The sequence below is a fragment of the Ahaetulla prasina genome, chromosome 2 (genome assembly GCF_028640845.1).
Source record: "Ahaetulla prasina isolate Xishuangbanna chromosome 2, ASM2864084v1, whole genome shotgun sequence".
Lineage (NCBI taxonomy): Eukaryota > Metazoa > Chordata > Lepidosauria > Squamata > Colubridae > Ahaetulla > Ahaetulla prasina.
In genome coordinates, this window is record NC_080540.1 from 12,339,190 (window position 1) to 12,361,928 (window position 22,739).

Here is a 22,739-nt window from a genome sequence, read left to right on the forward strand (position 1 = left end):
CGTATTTAGGACAGTTATAGTGTCCCAAGGTTACGCAATCCCCTTTTGTGACCCTCTGACAAGCAAAGTCAATGGGGAAGCCAGATTCACTGAACAACGGGATTATTAACGTAACAATTGCCAGGATTCACTTAACAACTGTGGCAAGAAAAGTCGTAAAACGGGGCAAAACTCTCTTAACCGATGTCTCCCTTAGCAACGTAAATTTTGGATTCAATTGTGGCTATAAGTCGAGGATTACCTATAGTGGAACTCTTAAAAACAAATAAATAAATAATGCATTGTTTCCGCCATCGATGGTCTTTGAAAACGATCAAAAATAAACACGTTCCAGCTGAGAGGAGACCCTGGACTTTTTTAAAAAAAATTCCCTCAGCCAACACATTTTTAAGAAACGCTACACAGGTAGATCTCGACTTAGAACAGTTCATTTAGTGACCGTTCAAAGTTACAATGGCACTTATGAAAAAAGTGACTTATGACCATTTTTCACATTTATGACCATTGCAGCATCCCTTTCCAACATCTCGAGTTATGACAGTAATGGAGTCTGTCCATCGCAACCGTAAATCACGATGTTTTTTAAAGTAGGTTGGTCAAATGATTGATAGGCAGTCCTCGACTTAACGATGACAATTCAGCCCCAAGTTTTTGTGGCTAAGTGAGACATTGGTTAAGTGAATTTTGCCCCATTTTATGACCTTTCTTGCCACAGTTGTTAAGTGAATCACTGCAGTTGTTAAATTAGTAACATGGTTGTTGAAATGAATCTGGCTTCCCTGTTGACTTTGCTTGCCTGGAGGTCGCAAAAGCTGATCACATGACCCCTAGGACGCTGCAGCTGTCATAAATATGAACCAGCTGACCAAGCACCTGAGATTTGACCATGTGACTGCTGCAACAGTCATAAGTGTGAAAAAAGGTCCTACATCACTTTTTTCACTGTCGGCGTAACTTCAAACATCACTAAATGAACTGTTGTAAGTTGAGGACTACCTGTATTCTGGAGATCATCATCATCTTGCAGCCAGACCCACTCACACTTCAACATATCTTTGAGAAGTCCTGTGGAATTCTTCGAGACAAAGCAGGAGTCACTCTTTCTTCAGCTGTGACATCTTCCCCACAAGTGGGAAAACGTCCAGAAAATGTGGCAATAGCACTTCCTTTGCTTGCTAATTGTCAGTTCTTATTATGGTTTGATTTCTGCCAAACAGAACACATCTATCTATAGAACATTCCTCCAGAAGTCTTGAAGATCATTTAAGGGAGAAACTTGACAAGCATCAAGGTTCTGAGAAGAGCGAGCATGGCCTTCCCTTGAACTCATTTCTTCCATTTTTATTCAGGGTTTTTTTTTCAACGGCAAAGTCAATGAAACGTGACTTATTCAAGATAAGAGAAACTGGCTGATCTCTGGAGGTTGTTCTTGGTTTCTTTATGGTTGTGCATGGTTGTGCATTGTGCTTGTGGAGCGGTTTTTAACAACTCACACAATTGGTCTTAGTATCCCTTTCAAATGAATTGGTTGAATTGGTTGAACTGGGGGACAAGTTAATTACTTTTTCACACTGGAATAATGCACCTAGGAAGATTTGGTTCATGAAATTTATCAAAGGATTACCATTCAGTGTTATTCGTTCAGGCAAATCGGATCTTATTTTTTTTGCAAAAGTTCAGAAAATCCGAAAGAGGTGAATACATGTTCCCCAAAATTTTATAATCCTTAGCTCTTTTCCTTCTCGCAAATTTTGATCCAAATTAAACATCTTAAAACCAGGGAGCTTATGCGGTTTTCGAAAGACCTTGGTTACAGTGCCAAATTTAAATGTGTAATAAAGCCCAAAGTGAAAACAATAAAATATACAGAGGAGTTATTACATTAAATCGCGTACATCCACATAACCGCCTAGAGTTCAGCTTGATTTGAGAAAGACACAACTTTTAAAATTATTTTTGACTGAAAAGTACTATTCATTTAAATTTCTCTTAATTCCACTGCTTTTGGAGGGAATGCGCACGGAAACAAACTACAGCACCTGCCTGAAAGCACCCTTGTTCTCAATTTTATAGTTTTATTTCTATAAAGTAGTCATATCTAACTTAGCACTGTCCGGGATGAATAGTTCTCAAACTCTGTAACTTTAAGATGTGCTGGCTGGGGAATTCTGGGAGTTGAAGTCCATCCATCTTAAAGTTGCAGAGTTTGAGAGACTTGGCTGACATCCCCAGAATGCTCCGGCAGATTTTTGCAGGTGTGGGATTTTTTGGGGGGAGGGAGGGGTGTCTTTAAATCAGTCATAACTCCTAGTGCCTGCAAGTTCCTGCAATCTTCTTGGCAACATTTTCAAAAATGGTATTTCTTTGTCTTGTTCTTTTTAAGACTCAGAGAGAGAGAGAGAGAGAGAGAGAGAGAGAGAGAGAGAGACTGGCTCAAAGTCACCCAGCTGGTTTTGTGTCTAAGGCAAGAGTAGAATTTAAGAGTCACCCCAGCTTCTACTTCACTGCCTTTAACCACTAACTCAAACTGGCTTCTCGTCTAGAACAGGGTGGCATGTTTTTAAGCGGTATGAGCTGTACTAGCAATTCAAGGTCACCTCAGTATTTTTATGCTGGATAAAAATACAACCGAAATACCACATGTACAATTGGGATATACAAGCAGCTACAGACCCAGACAGAATGATATGCAGGCCTAAATGTAAAATTGTAATGTAACTGCAGTTTAGACTGCAGAGTCCTTTTTAATCCGAATCTTAATTTTAAATTAATCTTCCATATTCTTCCTGCTTTTATTTTTTTTTACAAATAACTAAAAGCAGCAAACCTATCTACAAACTTAAAACACCAATTTCACGTGTGTGCGTTTACTGGAAAGAAAGTAAGCCTCCTCCAATTCAATGACACCTTTGAGTTAATGGATTGATTGTTGCAATGTAACTTTATCACATGCATTAGGAAGGGTATTCTAAGTAAATAGAGCTCTAGAAACATGTTAAGAAGAAAAAATAGAAAGGCTATAAAACTGTGCAGCATGAACTAAAAATCAATAAAAGAACACCGGCAAGGAAATCAGATTTCAGTAGAAATATTGGTAATATATCAATAGAAATATTGGTAAAACCATCATAGTATTTATTTATTTATTTATAAAATGTATAGGCACCCCATCTGATTTCAGAGTAAATCTGGGCAGCTTACAATTATTAATAACAATATTTTTTTTTCCATTGGCTTCGTATTTGGGCTGCAATAATCTGGATGAGTTCCCACTTTCTCTGGCCTGCCATCCAGAGATCATCTGGAATTCTACAGCCCAGTTATGGTGCCCCTTACTCTTTCTAACCAGGTTTAGTTTGCAAGAAACTAAGCAACCTTCAAAGAGGGAATAATCACTTACACAGAGCAATAACCCTAAACCAGTGGTGGGATTCAGCCAGTTCGCACCACTTCGGGAGAACCGGTTGTTAACTTTCTGAGCAGTTTGGCAAACTGGTTGGAAGAAATCATTAGGGCAGAGAACCAGTTGTTAAATTACTTGAATCCTACCACTGTCCTAAACCCGTGATGGTGAACCTATGGCATGTGTGCCAGAAATGGCACGCAGCACCCTCTCTGATGGCACGCGAGCCGTCGGCCCAGTTCAGCTCCGGCGCACATGTTCGCGCACCTCCTTCTGGCCAGCTGGTCTTTGGGTCTCTGCTGCGCATGTGCGGTGGGTGGGGCGCATGTGGGGAGGGGCCTCACGGGAATGCATGGGGGAGCGGGGCACATGCAGGGGGCCACGCACGCAATGCGTGGGGGGTGGGTCACATGCATGGGGGGGCACGCACATTGTATTTTGGGGGTTCGGGCATGTGCACGCACTTTGGGCACTCAGTCTGAAAAAGGTTAGCCATCACTGCCCTAAACTCTTTCAAACATTCTGACCCAGATCCCAGTTAAAGTCAAGCTTAAGACTCAGATTCATTGTGACCTCTCTCTCTCTCTCTCCCTCCCTCCCTCCCTCCCACCTGCCCGCCCCCACCTCCACTTACAAAATAACTTCCAGAAATAGCAACGTTCCCCCCACTTTCCCCAAAAAAGTCAGAACACCCAGCAATGAAGCCCTGGTGATACGTGTCTACTAAAAACGAAGTGAGAACTGCTTACAGAGCCTGGATCCACCCTCTGAAATAAAATAATGTAGCAACACACATGTCATACCATTCATAGACTATCCAGGACACATCTCACAGGCTTTTTTTCCCTATTTTGGCTGCCGGAGAGGCTCAGGTCTCATTGGCTTAGATGAACTTCTCGTGACAACTTGGAAGGATGATCCCTTCCCTTTCCTTAATCTCCTTCCTTAATCCCTAAAAGCTCTTTTCGCTTTTTCCAATCTAGGGAAAGTGCAAATTCAAACAGCTGGAGAGACACCATTTCTTCTCCTCCTCTCTCACTTGCACAATCGCTCGCATCACACCGGTATCCTTAAGCCACTCGCACCCGACTCTCCAACCATCCAGTGGTGCAAACGTTCCCCAAATCAGGGTCAATAATGTTGACAGCCGACTGAGAAGGAGAAGGAGGTTGGCGGTTCTTGCAGACAAAAGATGCAGGTGTTTTCAGAGGCCTCTCGCCCCGTTTTCAAAGCCAGATTGACAAACACAAAAAGAGTAAGAGGCACCCCTTCCCCTCCAGGATACCACCCTCCCAAACGGGGTTTAAGGAAGAAAGCAGAGGAGGAAGGCAGGAGGGAGGAGAAAGAAACAAGAAAGAAAACCAGGCAGACGGCAAAGAAATTCCAGACACGCCAGCGTCAAGATGGCGTAGAAGCAGCAGGCTTCTGGAGAGCAAATACCCACTCTTCTTTCTCTCTTGCGCACCCCATTCTCCGAACCCCCAAACTGAATTCCCAAAGGAAAAAAAAAGAAGAAGTGTTTTCCTAATAGGTTGAAATAATGCTCTTGAGGGTTGCTTAGAAAAGCAGCAATCAGCCCCCACCTCCTGATCGAGACCCCAGACTCAAACAATACCTGTTTTCTCTTTGATTTCACAAAGGACGGTGAAGAGAGCCGGTTTCATGCGGTGACAATTCAGCGTGTGTTTCCTGCAGTTGAAACAGTGGAAGAAAGAGAGCAGATAAAGCCATTTGGTTCCTTTTCTGTAGTTTCAAGAAAAAGGAGAGAATCTTTGTGTCCACCATCGCTCACAGGCCTCGCTCGGCTGAATTAATCGGTTTCCACATCTAGCAGAGTTTCTCTCTCTCCCCCCCCCCCCCGCCATCCCAGCAATTCCCAATGTAATTCCAACATCCGGATTTCCCCAGCAATGAAAAAAACAACCACCACCATCTATTTCCTTGCATTATGGAACGGTTTGTCCAATTGATGGGATACGTTCCACAGGGCGTAGTGAAACGGGAAAACTTTTTCTTTCAAGAACTTTTTCATAAACACAAAATAATAAACTCTATATTCATCGCCTGCCAGGTCTATACAGAGGAGCAGTAAAATCTGAAGTTTGTGTGTTGTTGAAGCTTTTGATGTTTTTATCCATTTTTCTGCTTGATTTAATTTATATATATATATATATAAATATATATGTACACACACACACACACACACACGCACGCACGCAAATACTCCACTTCCTGATACAAAAAGGCCCTCTGTGAAATAAGATTCTCCATTTTGCATATATAATTCACCCCACTTCTAAAGAGTAATCCAATATACAAAGTATTGTAATTGTTTGGGGATTTTTGTAAATTAAAACCATCTAGAAAGAGAACAAGATCTGAATCTCCGATAACATTGATACATACAAATACATCTCTAAGGAAAACAGCAAAGGGCTGTTTTTATTATCCCCAAAATGGAGTGTAAACCACACTCGAAATTATGAACCTTCCACACTAAACAAACAACTTTTGCAATCCAAACTAAAATCTTAAAATCAAAAGCCTCTTTTCTCTTCGGAGTCTTACAAGCTTCAGCGCCCAGCAATTCAACTCCTCGTGCACAGACTGCTATTCAATTTACTAGGACTAGTATTAGATTTAATAGACACAAAGCCACAAGTCTTAGTAAAACACACCCTTGAGAAACCATCCAAATATACTATACTCCCTTCTTTTTGGCTGGCACCTCACAAGTGTTAAGTAGCAAGCCGGTGTACTCTCCACTCATAGCAACAATCCTAATTGAAAAACAAATACCTTCCAGGAACTGAAATCCATCTTCTGAAGCAAACTAATGTACTACAAAGCTCTTCACACACAAGAGAGCTTCAAAACACATTGCATTACCTGGCAAAAAAACCCGGCATCATGGCAAAACAATAGCTCTTTAAAGACTGCCGGGAAATAAACTAGTTTTAAAGAAAACCGCAACCTGAAGTTAAAAATTCAGAAGTTGCAATCTTAATACCAGGCTAGTGTTGCACTCCAGATCAGAAAGTACACATATACAAAAAATTACTGGGTATAATCATCAATACTAAAATGTAACAAGAGGAACTCTAATTCTGTACCAGAAGAGGAGAACTGGATAGATATAGGCATAAGATGTTTAGAAAGAAAATTGTGTGGAAAGTCAAGATGCGAAAAGATGGTTAATTTGGGGAGAAAATCCCATATATTTTTTTTCTTCTAATCAGCTCTTAGATCTTGAGTGCTAAGGGTTCAGTCCCTATTTATTTCTCTTGCCGTTTCAAAATAGACCCACTGAATTTTTATATCTGTATCTAAATCCTATTTTACAGTTTCCTCAAGCCAACAGCTGTTTTTACTACTGCAAATATTTTCTACTGCAAATCAGTTTGCCCACCTAGATTGCATATAAAGCCCAAACCATTCTCAGGATCCAGTTCCCTCGTTCCTCTTTGTATCCTAAATGCCAGATCCAGAAGGCCCAAGAACCCTGCAGGCTTGCTTTTTCATCAAGTTTTTATGCCTCCTACTACCACGACCTCTTCCCAACAATAAATAAAAACCAAAACTTGCTCTGTATTTCCAAAGGCTCCGACAAAACCCACCAAGTTCCCCCAAAGCGACCCCTTTCTTTGCAAACGCCAGCTTTCTCCCCCCCACCACCTTTTTTTTTTTTTTTTAAAAAGAATATCTTCTCCAGAACTTCCAATTCTACTTTCTGCCCCAAAGGCGGAATTTGGTTTTCAGGAGCCGATCAAGACCAGGTTGTTCAAAGCACCCCCCCTAAAAGTCGGGAACCCCGTTCCACTCCTGGATTTCCACCCAGTTTCCACCCAGCGCTCTTTTCCAACCAGCCACCCAAGGCAAAAAAAAAACCAACCCAAACCCTCGCGGGGAAGGCGAGCCGGCAAATTCACCGCAGGGCCTTCCAGATCCCCAGTTTCGACAACTCGGGGAGGCTTTGCCAAGAGTTTGCATCCCTCTCCCGCACGCAGACACAAAAGGGAGCCCTCCCGGCCCAACTTTCCACGGCCGCCCCCCCCCCGCCTTTCTCCCCCGCACCCCACCCCCGTTCCCTTTCGCCCCGGCCGTCCAAAGACTCGAGAAGGAGAACCAACTTTGCTTGCGCTTCGTCCAAGCTTTGATCGGTGATGGTCATGATCTGCTGGAGGATGTCGCCGATATCTTGCTTCCGGGGCTCTCCGTTATCCGAAGGGGGCTCGTGGAGAGCGTGGGGGGTCATGGCTTGGACCCCCTGGACCGAGGGGTGCCCCGCGATCCCGACCGCCCCCCGCGCTTGGATCAGCCTGCCCGGATCATCCATGCTCGGCGAAGGGATTCCCCCCCCACTACACTCCGCGCGCGGGCGCGTCCACGGCGAGCCGCGAGCGATCGAGGAAGCGATGGGGCTGGCTGGCGGGCTGGCGAGCGAGCCCCGGCGGCGGGAGGACGGCCGGGCGGACGCTCCCGGCTTCGGCCGCCCGAGACGGAAGGGCGACGCTTGGAGAAAGGAAAGGCTGGCGCGCTAGTCCATCTTGGCGATGGGCTCCCCCGGCCCCTTCCTTGGAGACTTTGGGACTGGAAAATGGAGTCCCGCACAAGGGCTGGAGGAGGAGGAGGAGGAGGAGGGGGAGGGAGGGAGGAGGAGGAGCTGAGAAGGGGGAGGGAAAAGAAGAGAAGGAAAAAGGAGGAGAGGAGCTCAGCTTCCCCTTTTCCCTCCCCCCCCCCCACTTTCTCCTCCTCCTCCTCCTCCTTCGGCGCCTCCTCCCCTGCTCTTGGTGCGCCCAGGCGGAGAGGCGCAAAGTGTGCTTTTATCTATTTTTGCTGCCCTCCGCTGGCTTGGGAGAAGCAAAACGCCGGGAGAGACGCCGAGCAGTTCAGCTCCTCCAGAGCCCAGCGCACCGCCGGCTTCCTCCCGGAGGCGGAGAAGCGCGCAGGCGAAAGGAAAGGAAGCGGAGGAGCCGCGGCCGGGGGGCCCTTTGCGCCCGTCGTGGAGCGCAAGGCTGAAGCGCCCCGGAGGGAAACGCATTTTCTCCCGCTGGCCCCTTCCCGCTAGGACTGCGATCCAGTGAAGGGAATCTTTCGGGATCGCCAACTAGCAGCTAGCCTTCAGCCTTCCCCTTGAAGATCCCAAAGACACACGCACACACCACAGGCACCATCGCGCGCCTGCCGCCGCCGCAGCCACCCCAAAACTGGGATCTGCTGTTCGCGAAGGAGTGCCTCTGGCTTTGGCTTGATGGAGAGGACAATTTTTTCTTCATCCACGCAACCGGGGATTCGGTCTGCTGGTCGCGCTGGGCTACGGCTTCTTTATTTGCGGTTTTGAAATCGAAGAAGCCACCCTCGGCACCGTGCGTGGGTGAAATGGGAGCCTTGCCCGATGCTTGTCCGGTACGCGGCGTATGGAGGGATGCGCTCTTCTGCCGCCGTTTCGCTTTTGTTTATTTATTTTTAAGTCTTTGAACGCCACCACACTATTAAAAAAAAAAAGATGTGGAGACTCTGGAAAGAGTGCAGAGAAGAACAACTAAGATGATTAGGGGACTGGAGGCTAAAATATATAAAGAACCATTGCAGGAACTGGGCATGGCTAGTCTAGTGAAGATAAGGACCAGGGGAGACATGATAGAAGTATTTCCAATATTTGAGGGGCTGCCACAGACTGGAAGGGGGTCAACTTGTTTTCCAAAGCACCTAAAGGCCAGACAAGGAATAATGGATGGAAACTGATCAAGGAGAGATTCAACCTAGAAATAAGGAGAAATTTTCTGACAGTGAGAACAATCAACCAATGGAACAGCCTTCCTTCAGAAGTTGTAGGAGTTTCACCACTGGAGGCTTCCTAGAAGAGACTGGACTGTCAGAAATAGTGTCAGATGGGCTAGATGACCTAAAAGGTCCCTTCAAACTCTGTTATTCTGTTAAATTTTTATTGCTGCTTGTATGCCGCCCAAAGTCACATTCAGAGAGATGGGCTCCCATATAGTTTTTTTAAAACAATAATAATAATAAAAGTAAGATGTTAGCCATAGTTTACATCTGTAGTCACTGGGCTGAGAGACATTTGCCCCATGCATGCACAAACTGAAATATATATATAATAGCTTTATGAGATGTGCCAGCCCAGCTATATTGCACTGAACTGGATTTGGCTTAATCGTAGTTTACTCAGTAAATTACAGTTGAGTGGGTCCGCATAGCACTAAGGGTGATAATCATGGTTTACAGACCAGACAAACCTAAGCAATTTCTGTAGTTTGAAGCTTATTTTCAAAACTGCAAAGAATTCCACTTGGTTAGAATCCTGATGATGTTACCTAGCTGGGTGATGAGAGGTTTGCAAGTAAACAACCACGTTCAGAGAGCACCAAAGACTCCACAGTTCAAGCCTGAGCTGCAGATATTCTCTTCTATTCCAACCCCCCATGTGCTTAGACTTTGTCCAGTATCCAGTATCCAGTATGTAAAAGTAGCGCAACAGCTATAAAGATACACGTTTGCCAAAGAAAATTTTTTAAAAAAACTGCGTGAATGAAATCCACTAAACTCAAGTTTATAATTTAAAACAAGATATCCCAATCCCATACAAGTATAAAAGAACCGCAACATTAAATTCTGGATATTAAATTTAACAATTTTCTATATGATGGCTTTCATCATCATTAAAAAAAATATCAAGTTTCAAATCCTCATGTTTTTACAAGCAGATGTTAAATCCAAGGGGATAAACGCCAGCCTCCTGGAGGCTGGGAAACAAAACTGGTTGATGAGTCTAGGATAATTTTTGTATCAATGTATGCAAATCAGACCCATTTTTTCCCCCTAGCATTTGTACGATTCAAAAAACTTGTTAGGACAAAGGATTTGGATGTTAGGATTTGAAGTTTCCTGGCAGCTTTAACACCGCAAAAGCATACAAAATAATTGTCAGGCGCACAGAAACAAGAATATGAGAGAGTTTATCAAAGCAGTAGATTTATCACTACTTGGCTATTCACAAGAATTTTGCCGGACTAACTGTATGCACTACAAAAGAACTAGATAAGGACTCCAACGGGGTTTTTTTTGTATGTGGGGGGTGGGGTCTGTTTCATGTCGTTTCCTCCCTTTCAGTAATTCCAGGCTAGCCAGTCTCTTAACTGCTCCTTCCACTTCCACCTGCAGATTGCACATCATAAAAAAATGCAACCCAATCCAAGTAACTTAGTACAACTAAATAAGGCAATAAACAATAACGTAAGAACAGTGTCGAAACAATATATTGAAATAATGGAGGCCAAAGATTTAATTTCTAAACAGTCTCCAGAAGAGAATATCTTTGGTTTAATATTGGACAGCCATACGAAGGGAGCTAAGGGCTCCTGCAAAGAATAGAATAGGACAGGACAGGACAGGACAGGACAGGATAGGATAGGATAGGACAGGACAGGACCGGACAGAAAATAGGACAGAACATAGAATAGGAATGGAATGGAATAGAATAGAATCATAAGGTAGGCTAGGCTAGGCTAGGCTAGGCTAGGCTAGGCTAGGCTAGGACAGGACAGGACAGGACAGGACAGGACAGGATAGAAAATAAGACAGAAGATAGGAATGGAATGGAATGGAATGGAATGGAATCGAATCGAATCGAATCGAATCATAGGATAGGATAGGACAGAATAGGACAGGACAGGACAGGATAGAAAATAGGACAGAAAATAGGATAGTAATGGAATGGAATGGAATGGAATAGAATAGAATAGAATAGAATAGAATAGAATAGAATAGAATAGAATAGAATAGAATAGAATAGAATAGAGCTGGAAGGGACTTTCGAGATCTTCTAGTCCAGCCCCCCTGTTCAAGCATGCCATTTCCTATGCCATTTCCAGCACATGGCTGAAATATCTTAGTCCCGAGCCATGTTGGGCAATATAAGTCAAAAGTTGTGATGTAGTGTGTGCAACTGAGAGTAGGGGTGTATAGCAGCAACAGCACTGCAATTTCCCAGGGAGGAGGCAGCACATTCCAGAGAGGGTCTCAGCACAAGAGACAAGAGTCCTGAACTGGCTGAGGGAGGGAGGAAAAGTTTCAGGGTAGACACAGCTTAGAATCTCCCAGGGTATAACTATTAGGTTAGAACAGGGGTCAGCAACCCGTGGCTCTGGAGCCGCATGTGGCTCTTTCATCCCTCTGCTGCGGCTCCCTGTCATTGGTTGGCGCCACAATTTTGAGAGGAGTTTCCGTTTGGGGGCGGGGGAAGTATGGCATGCCAGGAGGAGACTCTGGCAAGGGGAGGGTTTTCCGGTCGGTTCCATAATTGATAGCTCTGTTGGTTAGGATAGTTAGAGGAAAAAGGACACCACACTAGGTGGAGTCTCTATGGTGGGGGAACCAGACTTCCGGTCGGCTCCAGAATTGAATGGACGGCTTCCGGTTAGGACCTTTGTGGCTCTTTGAGGGTTTAAGGTTGCCGATCCCTGGGTTAGAAGGTCATAGCTTTAGTCTGGCCAGATTCTGTCTATCAGACCTAAGCAAATAAAGAAGTGGACTCGATTGGGCCTCACTGTGTCATCTTTCGGCTTAGGCCTGGAGTAGCCATTTCAATTTCCCCTAGAAGTCTATTAGCAGCCAATGCAGCACCTGCACAATGGGCATACTGCAGCTTCTGGGTGGTCTTCAAGAAGCAGCCCCACGTAGAGTACATTGCAGAAGTCTAACCAAGCAGCAAGAAGGACCACTCGGTGGCATCTAGCTTCTACCACCTGTGAATCCAAGAGTCCCCAATTCAGACTTGCTATTTATGGGAAGTGCATTATTTTTGGGAGATGAGGCTGGAGCCAGCAGAGGACAGCATAGCGCAAAGAGCTTTTAGTATCTTTCATCCAATCCAGACCTCTACATCTGTTGAACAAGAATTTGGTGACCTCTGCAGCTGGTACTCAGGAGGCAATATAATGATGCACTTCTAAGTATTGGATGGCCTCTCCCGGAAGCTTCATATTAAACAGGAAGAGCAAACCCTGCGGTACTCCCCACAACAAGAGCATCCACAAGCTGGAACCATCTACTGAAGTAGGAAGTGCCTCTGATCCAGTGGCGAAATGTAAAATTTGTTACTACTGGTTCTGTGGGCGTGGCTTGTTGGGGGGTATAATGTGACTGGGTGGGCATGGCCAACTTTTTTTTGACTTTTAAAAACATTTTTTTTACAACCTCTTCGGCCAAAGAGGTTGTAAAAAATGCTTTTAAAATGCTCTGACGATCCCAGCTGAGTTGCCTGATCGTCAGAGGCTTTTCTTTTCTTTTAAAAGCATTTTTTTTGCCTTTAAAAGAAAAAAAAAGCCTCTGACAATCAGGCAACTCAGCTGGGATTGCCAGAGCCTTTTAAAAGCATTTTTTTCTACAACCTCTTAGAGGTTGTAGAAAAAATGCTTTTAAAAGGCTTTGACGATCTCAGCTGAGCCGTGCGATCATCAGAAGCTTTTTTTAAACTTTTAAAAGCATTTTTTTGCCGAAGAAAAAATGCTTTTAAAAGTTTTTAAAAAAAACCTCTGATGATTGCGCGGCTCAGCTGAGCATGGGGGGGGTGGGGCAGGGATTTTTGCTACCGGTTCTCTGAACCACCCGCCGCCATAGCTACAGGATTGGGCGATCCGTTCCGAACCGGGAGCATTTCACCCCTGCTCTGATCCCCCAACCCTTAAAAACAACTCCAAAGGATATTGTGGTACTGTGAAAGCAAAAATCAACAAGAATTGTTGTAGTGGCGTGTCCTATCCCATCCAGATCCCAGAACTGTAAAGGTCACCCAGTAGGCAGCGTTTCTGAATCTTAGCAACTCTTAAGACGTGTGGACTTCAACACCCAGAATTTTCCTCCCTGCCCCACCCAACTGGGGAATTCTGGGAGTTGGTCCATGCATTTTAAAAGGTGCCAAGATTGAGAAACACTGCATTACAGGAGCCTATACAGGTAGTCCTTTTTATTTTATTTATTTATTTTATTAAATTTCTATACCGCCCTTCTCCCGAAGGACTCAGGGCGGTGTACAGCCAAAATAAAACACAGAATATATACAATTAAAAGAATTTAAAATGAACTATTACTATGCGGCTGATATTTAAAACATTTTAAAAATTTAAAATATTATTAAAACCCCAATTTAAAAACAACTATTTATGCCAGTCCTGCTTGAATGAATAAATATGTTTTAAGCTCATGACGAAAGGTCCGAAGATCAGGCACTTGACGTAAGCCAGGGGGGAGTTCATTCCAGCTGAGTATCATCAGCGTACAGATGATAACTCACCCCGAAACCACTGATGACCTCACCCAGCGGCTTCATGTAGATGTTGAACAGGGTAGGCGAGAGAATCGACCCCTGCGGTACCCCACAAGTGAGGCACCTCGAGGACGACCTCTGCCCCCCTGTCAACACCGTCTGCGACCGGTCAGAGAGATAGGAGGAGAACCACCCATAAACGGTGCCTCCCACTCCCAACCCCTCCAACCGGCGCAGCAAGATAACATGGTCGATGGTATCAAAAGCCGCTGAGAGGTCTAATAGGATCAAGGCAGAGGAACAACCCCTGTCCCTGTCCCTCCAGAGGTCATCCACCAACGCGACCAAAGCCGTCTCCGTGCTGTAACCGGGTCGGAAGCCAGACTGGAACGGGTCTAGATAGACTTACAGCCACAATCGAGCCCAACCTTTCTATTGCTAAGTGAGACGTTTGTTAATTTTGCCCCAAAATAAGACCTTTCTTGCCACAGTTGTTAAGTGAATCCAGGGGTGGGCTTCAAAAATTTTAGCAAGGGGTTCTCTGCTTGATTGCTGGGTGGGCATGGCAATGGTGGGCGTGGCCTATTCAGCATCCTGCACCATGGTGGGGGGACTTTTTTGCCCTCCCTGGGCTCTGGAGGCTTTCCTCGAGCCTCCAGGAGGGTGAAAACGGCTTCCCCAGGCTCCAGAGGCCCTCTAGAGGCTGGAAATGGGCCTCTTTCCGGCCTTCCTGAACTTCCAATAGGCCCGTTTCTTCCCTCCTCGAGCCTCTGCGTGCACCCAGCACTTACCTGCATCCAAAACGGGCAATGTGAGGACTCCAGGGAGGGGGAGGGCAGGATGGGCCGGGCCAGCCAGGAGTGGATTTGAGGGTTCTCCGAACTGCAAAGAATCTTAGCTAGAGGTTCTCCCGAACCCCTACAAACTCCCAGCAGCCCATCCCTGAGTAAATTACTATAGTTGCTAAGTTAATGACACGATTGTTAAGTGAATCTGGTTTCCCCATTGACTTCTGCTTGTCAGAAGGTTGCCCTAGGACATTGCAACCGCTATAAATATGAGCCAGTTGCCAAGCGTCTGAATTTGGATTGTGTGACCATGGGGATGCTGCAACGGTTGTAAGTATGAAAAAAGCTCATAAGTCACTTTTTTTCAGTGCTGTTGTAACTTTGAGCAGTCATTAAATGAATTGTTGTCAGTAATGGCTTCACTGGGCCATGAAAAATTGGTATCTCCCAGCGCTGGGTTTCAAAATTTTTTACTACTGGTTCTGTGGGTGTGGCTTGGTGGACGTGGCATGGCTTGATGGGTGTGGCTTGGTGGGCGTGGCAGGGAAAGGATACTGTAAAATCTCCATTTCCTCCCCAATCCAGGGGAAGGTTACTGCAAAATCCCTATTTCCTCCTGATCAGCTGGGACTCGGGAGGCAGAGAATAGATGGGGACGGGGCCAGTCAGAATGTTTACTACCGGTTCTCTGAACTACTCAAAATTTCTGCTACCGGTTCTCCAAAAACTGGTCAGAACCTGATGAAACCCACCTTTCCAACTCAGTTTCTGAAATTTCATGATCCAGTGATTATATTCACAGAAGAGGCTTCAGCTACTTATTAAATTAATTCGTTCTCTGGATTTGCACAGTCCTGTACATTAAGTAACCAAAAGGCAAGTCAACAGATTTGTTCTGCCTATGGATTTTTCAGACCGCTAATATTGGAGAGCTTTTTCAGGAATAACAATAGAAAGCTAACTAGACTCCTTCAGGCTTGCTGAGTCTTGGATCAGGTGAGCATCCCCCCCCCTTCTTTGAGAGAAATTATTGTATGTGTATTTAGAGAAATAACAGGCAAACAAAAAGCTACATCATACTAAGAAAAACCACTGTTCGTTAGAGTTCTGTATTGGCTCTTCGGAATGCCAGTTGGGTCACAAGGCAGTTTGTTCAATTTTGGTTGAATGGGTAGTGTGAATTCAGCTGTTGTGGTTTAAGTGGTTCATAGTTTCGTGCATTGTTCAGACGTAGCTGTTTATCATTTGTGCAATGTCTTATGGTTAGTCAAACCACAATTTGGCATGTTCGTTTTCTTTATTTAGCAACATGTCTGCCACTTATTCTTCTGATGTACCAAGACAATGATGGTGTATTCCAAATTCCTCCAACTTGGTGCTCTTCAAAGCTGTTGAATTTTTAAAATTCCCAACCAGTATCATGGGAGAACGATCTTAATTCATCAGCGAAAGAAGATTTTGTTTACTAGGCTCTTCAGAATGTGTCCCAAAGGTGCTTTTTCAAAAGGCAACTGAACCTCCTTTGTCTTTCCTTGAAGACATTTTGTTTCTCCTCCAAGAAGCTTCTGCAATTGGTTGAAGAATTGCAGACATTTCTTGGTTAGAAGCGAAACGTCTTCAAGGAAAAACAAAGGAAGTTCAGTTGTGTTTTGAAAAAGCATCTTTGGGACAATCATGACCTGGACGATTGAGAATCTCTATAGATAGTCTTCAAAACATGTTTGAAAAAAGATTGGACATTAGATATCTCATGCTGGTGTTTTAAAGGGTCATTTAGATGAGATGGGTGATGTAGAAATGGGACAAACAAACTACAAACAAAAATAAATAAGACATTTGAATATTTTTTGATTCATATGATTCTGGCATGTCCAAGTTGCTTTCAAGTTGCAACTGATGTTAATGTAGTCTTTTAGAATAGAATAGAATAGAATAGAATAGAATAGAATAGAATAGAATAGAATAGAATAGAACAGAGTTGGAAGGCACCTTGGAGGTCTTCTAGTCCAACCCCCTGCCCAGGCAGGAAACCCTACACCACTTCAGACAAATGGTTATCCAACATCTTCTTAAAAACTTCCAGTGTTGGAGCATTCACAACTTCTGCAGGCAAGTTGTTCCACTGATTAATTGTTCTAACTCTCAGAAAATTTCTCCTTAGTTCTAGGTTGCTTCTCTCCTTGATTTTTTATTTTATTTTATTTATTTTATTTGCATTTATATCCCGCCCTTCTCCGAAGACTCAGGGCGGCTTACACTATGTCAAGCAATAGTCTTCATCCATTTGTATATTATATACAAAGTCAACTTAATGCCCCCAACAATCTGGGTCCTCATTTTACCTACCTTATAAAGGATGGAAGGCTGAGTCAACCTTGGGCTTGGTGGGACTTGAACCTGCAGTAATTGCAAGCAGCTGCTGTTAATAACAGACTGCATTAGCCTGTTGAGCCACCAGAGGCCTGTACAGAGGCCTGTACAGATTAGTTTCCACCCATTGCTTCTTGTCCTGCCTTCAGGTGCTTTGGAGAATAGCTTGACTCCCTCTTCTTTGTGGCAACCCCTGAGATATTGGAACACTGCTATCATGTCTCCCCTAGTCCTTCTTTTCATTAAACTAGTCTAAAAACTAAACTAAAATTACTTTTTAATGTGTGTGCCTTCAAGTCAGTGTTGACCCTGAACAATTGCTTGGACAAATTTTCTTGTAGATTTCTTGGCAAGGTTTCAGAAGTGGCTTTCCTTGCCTGATTCCTGGGGCTGAGAGAGAGGGACTGGCCCAAGGTCACCCAGCTGGCTTTATGCTAAGGCAGGATTAGAACTCAGAGTATCATGGTTTCTAACCTGTGCCTTAACCACTACTCCAAACAGACTCTTTAATGACTTGGTGGTGGGGGAAAAATGTAGTAGATGAAGGTGCAACCACGATCTTGAATTTTATTCCCTATATATGGAATTTGGCATGTTATGAAACTTTGACCTTATCAAATCTGAAGCTTGACAAAGAGAACTATTTTACATTGATGGAAAGAAAGCTATATGCTGATCTTAAGGAAGGGATGCAGAATATATGCTCTGTCAGGTTTTGAAATGTCTTTATATTTTAAAATGAGAAGCATGTTTCTGCTAATTGTTAGAATAACATGTTTCCACGTTGTTCCGTGTTTCTGCATGCTCTGGACTTAAGAATAAATTTAAGGATTCAATTAATTTTACATTAATATTGTGTGGATTTTTTTTTAGTGTCTCGCCCCTCCCCCTTTTATTTTAATTGCTGAAACGTATGGGGTTTTACTATACTATCACTAATGTATCATTTTATTTTATCTTTGTTATACCTCACTAATAATATTTTTCGTTCACAATTTTACCTTTCAAGCTGCTTTCAGTTTAATGTAGTCCTCTACACCCTGGCCCTTTTATTGGGTTTTTATTGTTGCTACTTTGCATAATTTTATTTTTTTTCCCATACCATAAACTATGTTTTAGTCTATATCCATATATCTTCTGTCAATCACTTTCCATTCAGGTGGCTGTCTTTGATGGCAACAAATGCAAGGTTTTCGTTTTTAAAAGCAGCAACAAAGAACAACAAGTATGAAACCATACCAATGGGAGGAACTATGGCAGAAAAAAATAATACTGTGGTAGACCAAAAAAAAAAAGAAGCTATCATTTCCTGGCAAATAGAAGGAGAAGAAAATTTTAAAAGAAAGAGAAGGAGAAGAAATACCGCTTTATAAAGCTTTAGTAAAACCACACTTGGAATTCTGCATCCTGTTTTGGTCACCAAATTATATATATATAAAAAAGATGTTGTGAATGCAGAGAAGAGCAACAAAGATGATTAGGGGAGTGGAGACTAAAGTATATGAAGAACGTTGCAGAAAGTGGTGCCATGGCAGCAGTGTTTCAATATTTGAGGGGCTGCCACAAAGAAGGGGGGGGGCAACCTATTTTTCAAAGCACCAGAATGGAAGTCAAGAAACAATGGAGGGAAACTAAACAAGGAGAGAAGCAACCTAGAACTAAGGAGAAATTTCCTGACAGTTAGAACAATCTAATCTGGCTTGTCTTCAGAAGTTATGGGTGCTTCATCACAGGAGGCTTTCAAGAAGACACTGGGCAACCATTTGTCTGAAATGATATAGGGTCTCCTGCTTGAGGGTTGGACTAGAAGACCTTCAAGGTCTCTTCCAACTCTATGCTCTATGTTCTAAATGGAATCAGGGACAGATTTTATTTTCCTGGGCTCCAAGATCACCACAGAGGGTGACTGCAGCCATGAAATTAAAAGACGCTTGCTCCTGGGGGGGAAAGCTATGGCAAACCTAGGTAGCATATTAAAAAGGAAAGACATCACCTTGCCGACAAAGGTCCATATAGTCAAAGCTATGGTTTTTCCAGTAATAATGTATACATATTGTATACATAATGTATACATTATACTATATATATATGTATATAGTTGCGAGGTTTGCACCACAAGGAAGGCTGCGGGCCGAAGAATTGACGCTTTCAAATTGTGGTGTTGGAGAAGACTCTTGAGAGTCCTGTGGACTGCAAGGAGATCAAATCAGTCGATCCTAAAGGAAATCAACCCTGACTATCCTTTGGACACTGAAGCTGAAGCTCAAATGCTTTGGCCACCTATTGAGAAGAGAGGACACACTGGAAAAGACCCGGATAGTGAGAAAGATTGAAGATGAAAGAAGAAGAGGACAGCCAAGGATGAGATGGGTAGAAGGTGAAATCGATGCAATGAACGTGAATTTGAGCAGACTCCGGGAGACACGGGAAGACAAGCATGCTATGTTCCATGGGGTCATGAAGAGTCAGACATGACTTAGTGACCAGATAATGACAACAGAAAAAAATAATAATGCATTAACCCTGAAAAAATTATTCCGTCCAATGCATACAATTGGAAGAGTCCTTTTCTGTCTAGAGCTTGGTTGATCTTTGTCCTATATTATGGCCCCACAATGTTCTAAAAACATTATAGAAGACCAAATCAATCCAGGACAATCAGAAACAGGTTCTTTCTTCTCTACTTCCCAGCTCCAGTCTCTACTACTTCATCCTGACCCCTGACCATAGGGATGTTCCAATGGTCGTAAGTATGAACAATTGCCATAAGTCATTTTTTTCAGTGCCATCCAGTGGTGGGCTTCAAATTTTTTAACAACAGGTTCTGTGGGCGTGGCTTATTTTGGGGTGTGGTTTGATAGTCATGTGACTGGGTGGGCGAGCCTAGTTGCTCATGTGACCGGGTGGCCCTGGCTATGGGCATAGAAACTACTCAGAGGGCTAAAAAAAGTCATTTTTGACCGGTCCTCGCACTTATGACCGTCCTCACATTTATGCCCATTGCAGCATTTTTAACAACCATGTCACTCATTTCACAACTGCTTCTCTTCACCACGGTTACAAGATAGGGTGCAAAATGTAAAATGTGAGGACAATTGTAGGTGTGAGGACTGGTCAAAAGTGTGAGGATAGGTCAAAAATAACTTTTTCAGCCCTCTGAGTAGTCCCTATGCACAAAATGGTGCAACAGGGATAAATGATGATCGGTCATAAGTGTGTGAGGACTGGTCAAAAGTGCGAGAACCTGTCAGAAATCACTTTTTTCAGTCCTCTGGGTAATCCCTATGTGTATAGGGACTACCCAGATGGCTGAAAAAAGTGATTTCTGACAGGTTCTCGCACTTTTGACCAGTCCTCACACTTATGACCAATCATCATTTATGCCTGTTGCAGCATTTTTAATAACCATGTCACTCATGTCACAACTGCGGTGCTTCATGTGACCGGGTGGTCATGTGACATCGCTTCTTTGCCCTAATGACGGTTTGCTGCAATGTTTGTAAGTGTGAAAAACAGCCATCGTAACTTCGAACAGTCACTGTTGCAATTCAAGGACTAGATGAAATTCAATATTAAGTTCATCTCCGGAAATCCAGCAGAGGATTCTGAATATTTTGAACATATAATTCACAGGCAGGAGTCACCGGAGACGCCTCTGATGTCTGGGAAAATCAAAGGCATTTGAAAAAGGGGGAAACTGATGCGAAGGTAATGATGTAGCTATCATTGATAACACAAGAGAGAGCACACAAGAATTCAGGGATGCAATTTCCTAGCAAACGATCCTGGCAAAATGATGTACAACAGGTCACAAAGAGTTTCAAGAGACTGAGCCACAATCCATGTGAACCTACCCAATCAGGTTTTATTATTTCAGAAACCAGGGTTAACTCAACAAGGGCCTATTGCCATGTGTGAACCCAGTGGCAGCAGTTATAAGGGGGTTTCTCGCAAAATGCCCGTTGGACAGGAGCTGCTTCTGGTCGGTTCTTCCTTCACCAATGTTTAGATTCTGACTCCCTCGTTCACGCCATACGTACTAAACATACTTAACCATCGCTGAGCGATTAGAGGGCACTCCCTTCATTTTTTCTTTTCGGAAAAACGTACACACCTGCTAAGTGTGGGGCTTTCCCAGCTGGTTTAATATCTTCTTCCTGGTTACATAAGCCACAGCATACTGAGAATTGAAACGGGTGATTTATATACAAAAAAAATAAATAAATCTAAAGTCAGCCGCCATATCGGGATGGTGGAAACAAGGAAGAATAGAATAGAATAGAATAGAATTTTTTATTGGCCAAGTGTGATTGGACACACAAGGAATTTGTCTTGGTGCATATGCTCTCAGTGTACATAAAAGAAAAGATACGTTCATCAAGGTACAACATTTACAACACAATTGATGATCAATATATCATATAAATCATAAGGAACGCTGATTACAGTAAAGATTGAACACTTTCTCTCCCCCCCCCCAACCCTATTGGCTGAAATCTGGTGGCAAATTGCCAGGAATGGATGGTTTGGCTGGTTATTTGAATGAACTGGGCTTCAGAGCAGGCCTAACGTTTTTAAAATTATGAAATCTTGGAAGGTTTTATAAATATGTTCACGCAGTTTTCCAGGCAAAAAGTACAGAACTGGTTTGCAGTGAAAAACAGGAGGGACCTTTGGAGGCTTTCTAGTCCAACCCCCTGTTCAAGCAGGAAACCCTATACCCGTGATGGCGAACCAATGGCACGCGTGCCACAGGTGGCAAGCGGAGCCGTATCTGTGGGCATGCAAGCGTTGCCCTAGCTAAGTTCCAGTGCGCATGCAGGCACTGGCCAGCTGATTTTCGGGCCTTCCAGTCCTACTGGAAGTCAGGAAATGGGCTGTTCCTGGCCTCCGAAGGGTCTCCTTGGGGGGTTAGGAAGGCCGTTTTCGCCCTCCCCAGGCTCCAAGAAAGCCTCTGGAGCCTGAGGAGGGCGAAAATTTATTTTTATTTATTTATTTATTTAATTTATTTTTCAGATTTATATACCGCCCTATCTCCCTAGGGACTCAGGGCGGTTCACAGGCAATTAAAAACAAACATATAAATACAATTTAAAATCAGACATAAAAAACTTATTCAATAGCCAGATTGATAAAAAACAATATAAATACTAAGAACCCCATTAAAACCAATAAATTTAAAAACTAACCCAGCCCCACGCAAATAAATAGGTGTGTTTTGAGCTCGCGACGAAAGGTTCGGAGGTCCGGATGTTGACGAAGTCCTGGAGGGAGTTCGTTCCAGAGGGTGGGAGCCCCCACAGAGAAGGCCCTTCCCCTGGGTGTCGCCAGACGGCACTGCCTAGCCGACGGCACCCTGAGGAGTCCCTCTCTGTGAGAGCGGACGGGTCGGTGAGAGGTATTCGGTAGCAGCAGGCAGTCCCGTAAGTAACCCGGCCCTATGCCATGGAGCGCTTTAAAGATTGTCACCAAAACCTTGAAGCGCACCCGGAAGGCCACAGGTAGCCAGTGCAGTCTGCGCAGGATAGGTGTCACACGGGAGCCACGAGGGGCTCCCTCTATCACCCGACAAATGGGTCTACGAGGCCCACCGGTAACCTTTTTGCCATCATGTGCCAAAAGCAGGGGGAGTATTGAATTATGGGTGTGGGCACGCATGTGCTCAACCCCCTCTCACTCCACCGGCTTTTGGCATGCGATGGCAAAAAGGCTAGCCATCACTGCCCTATACCATTTCAGACAAATGGTTGTCCAATCTCTTCTTAAGTTCCTCATGTGATGAAGCACCCACATCTTCTGGAGGCAAGACATTTCAATGATTAATTGTTCTCACTGCCAGGAAACTTCTCCTTAATTCTAGAACTACCTGTTTTCTATTTTATTTCATTATATGGTA

At 43.8% G+C, this 22,739-nt stretch overlaps 1 protein-coding gene across 5 annotated transcripts in view; it reads right to left on the reverse strand.

The window, feature by feature from the left end:
* PBX2 (PBX homeobox 2) overlaps positions 1–8,034 on the reverse strand; it is a 51,095-nt gene extending 43,061 nt beyond the window's left edge. For 4 of the 5 annotated variants that reach the window (XR_009153743.1, XR_009153744.1, XM_058171688.1 and 1 more), the window contains exons 1-2: positions 7,534–8,034; positions 5,019–5,104 (exon numbers count right to left, since the gene is read on the reverse strand). Coding sequence is in view for 3 of the 5 variants with exons in the window: in XM_058171688.1 (XP_058027671.1) it covers positions 5,019–5,104; positions 7,534–7,739 (292 nt within the window). In the remaining 2 variants the exon portion in view is untranslated. The remainder of the gene's footprint in view (positions 1–5,018; positions 5,105–7,533) is intronic. The other variant, XM_058171687.1, reaches the window with a different exon arrangement.
* Positions 8,035–22,739: the final 14,705 nt, after the last annotated feature.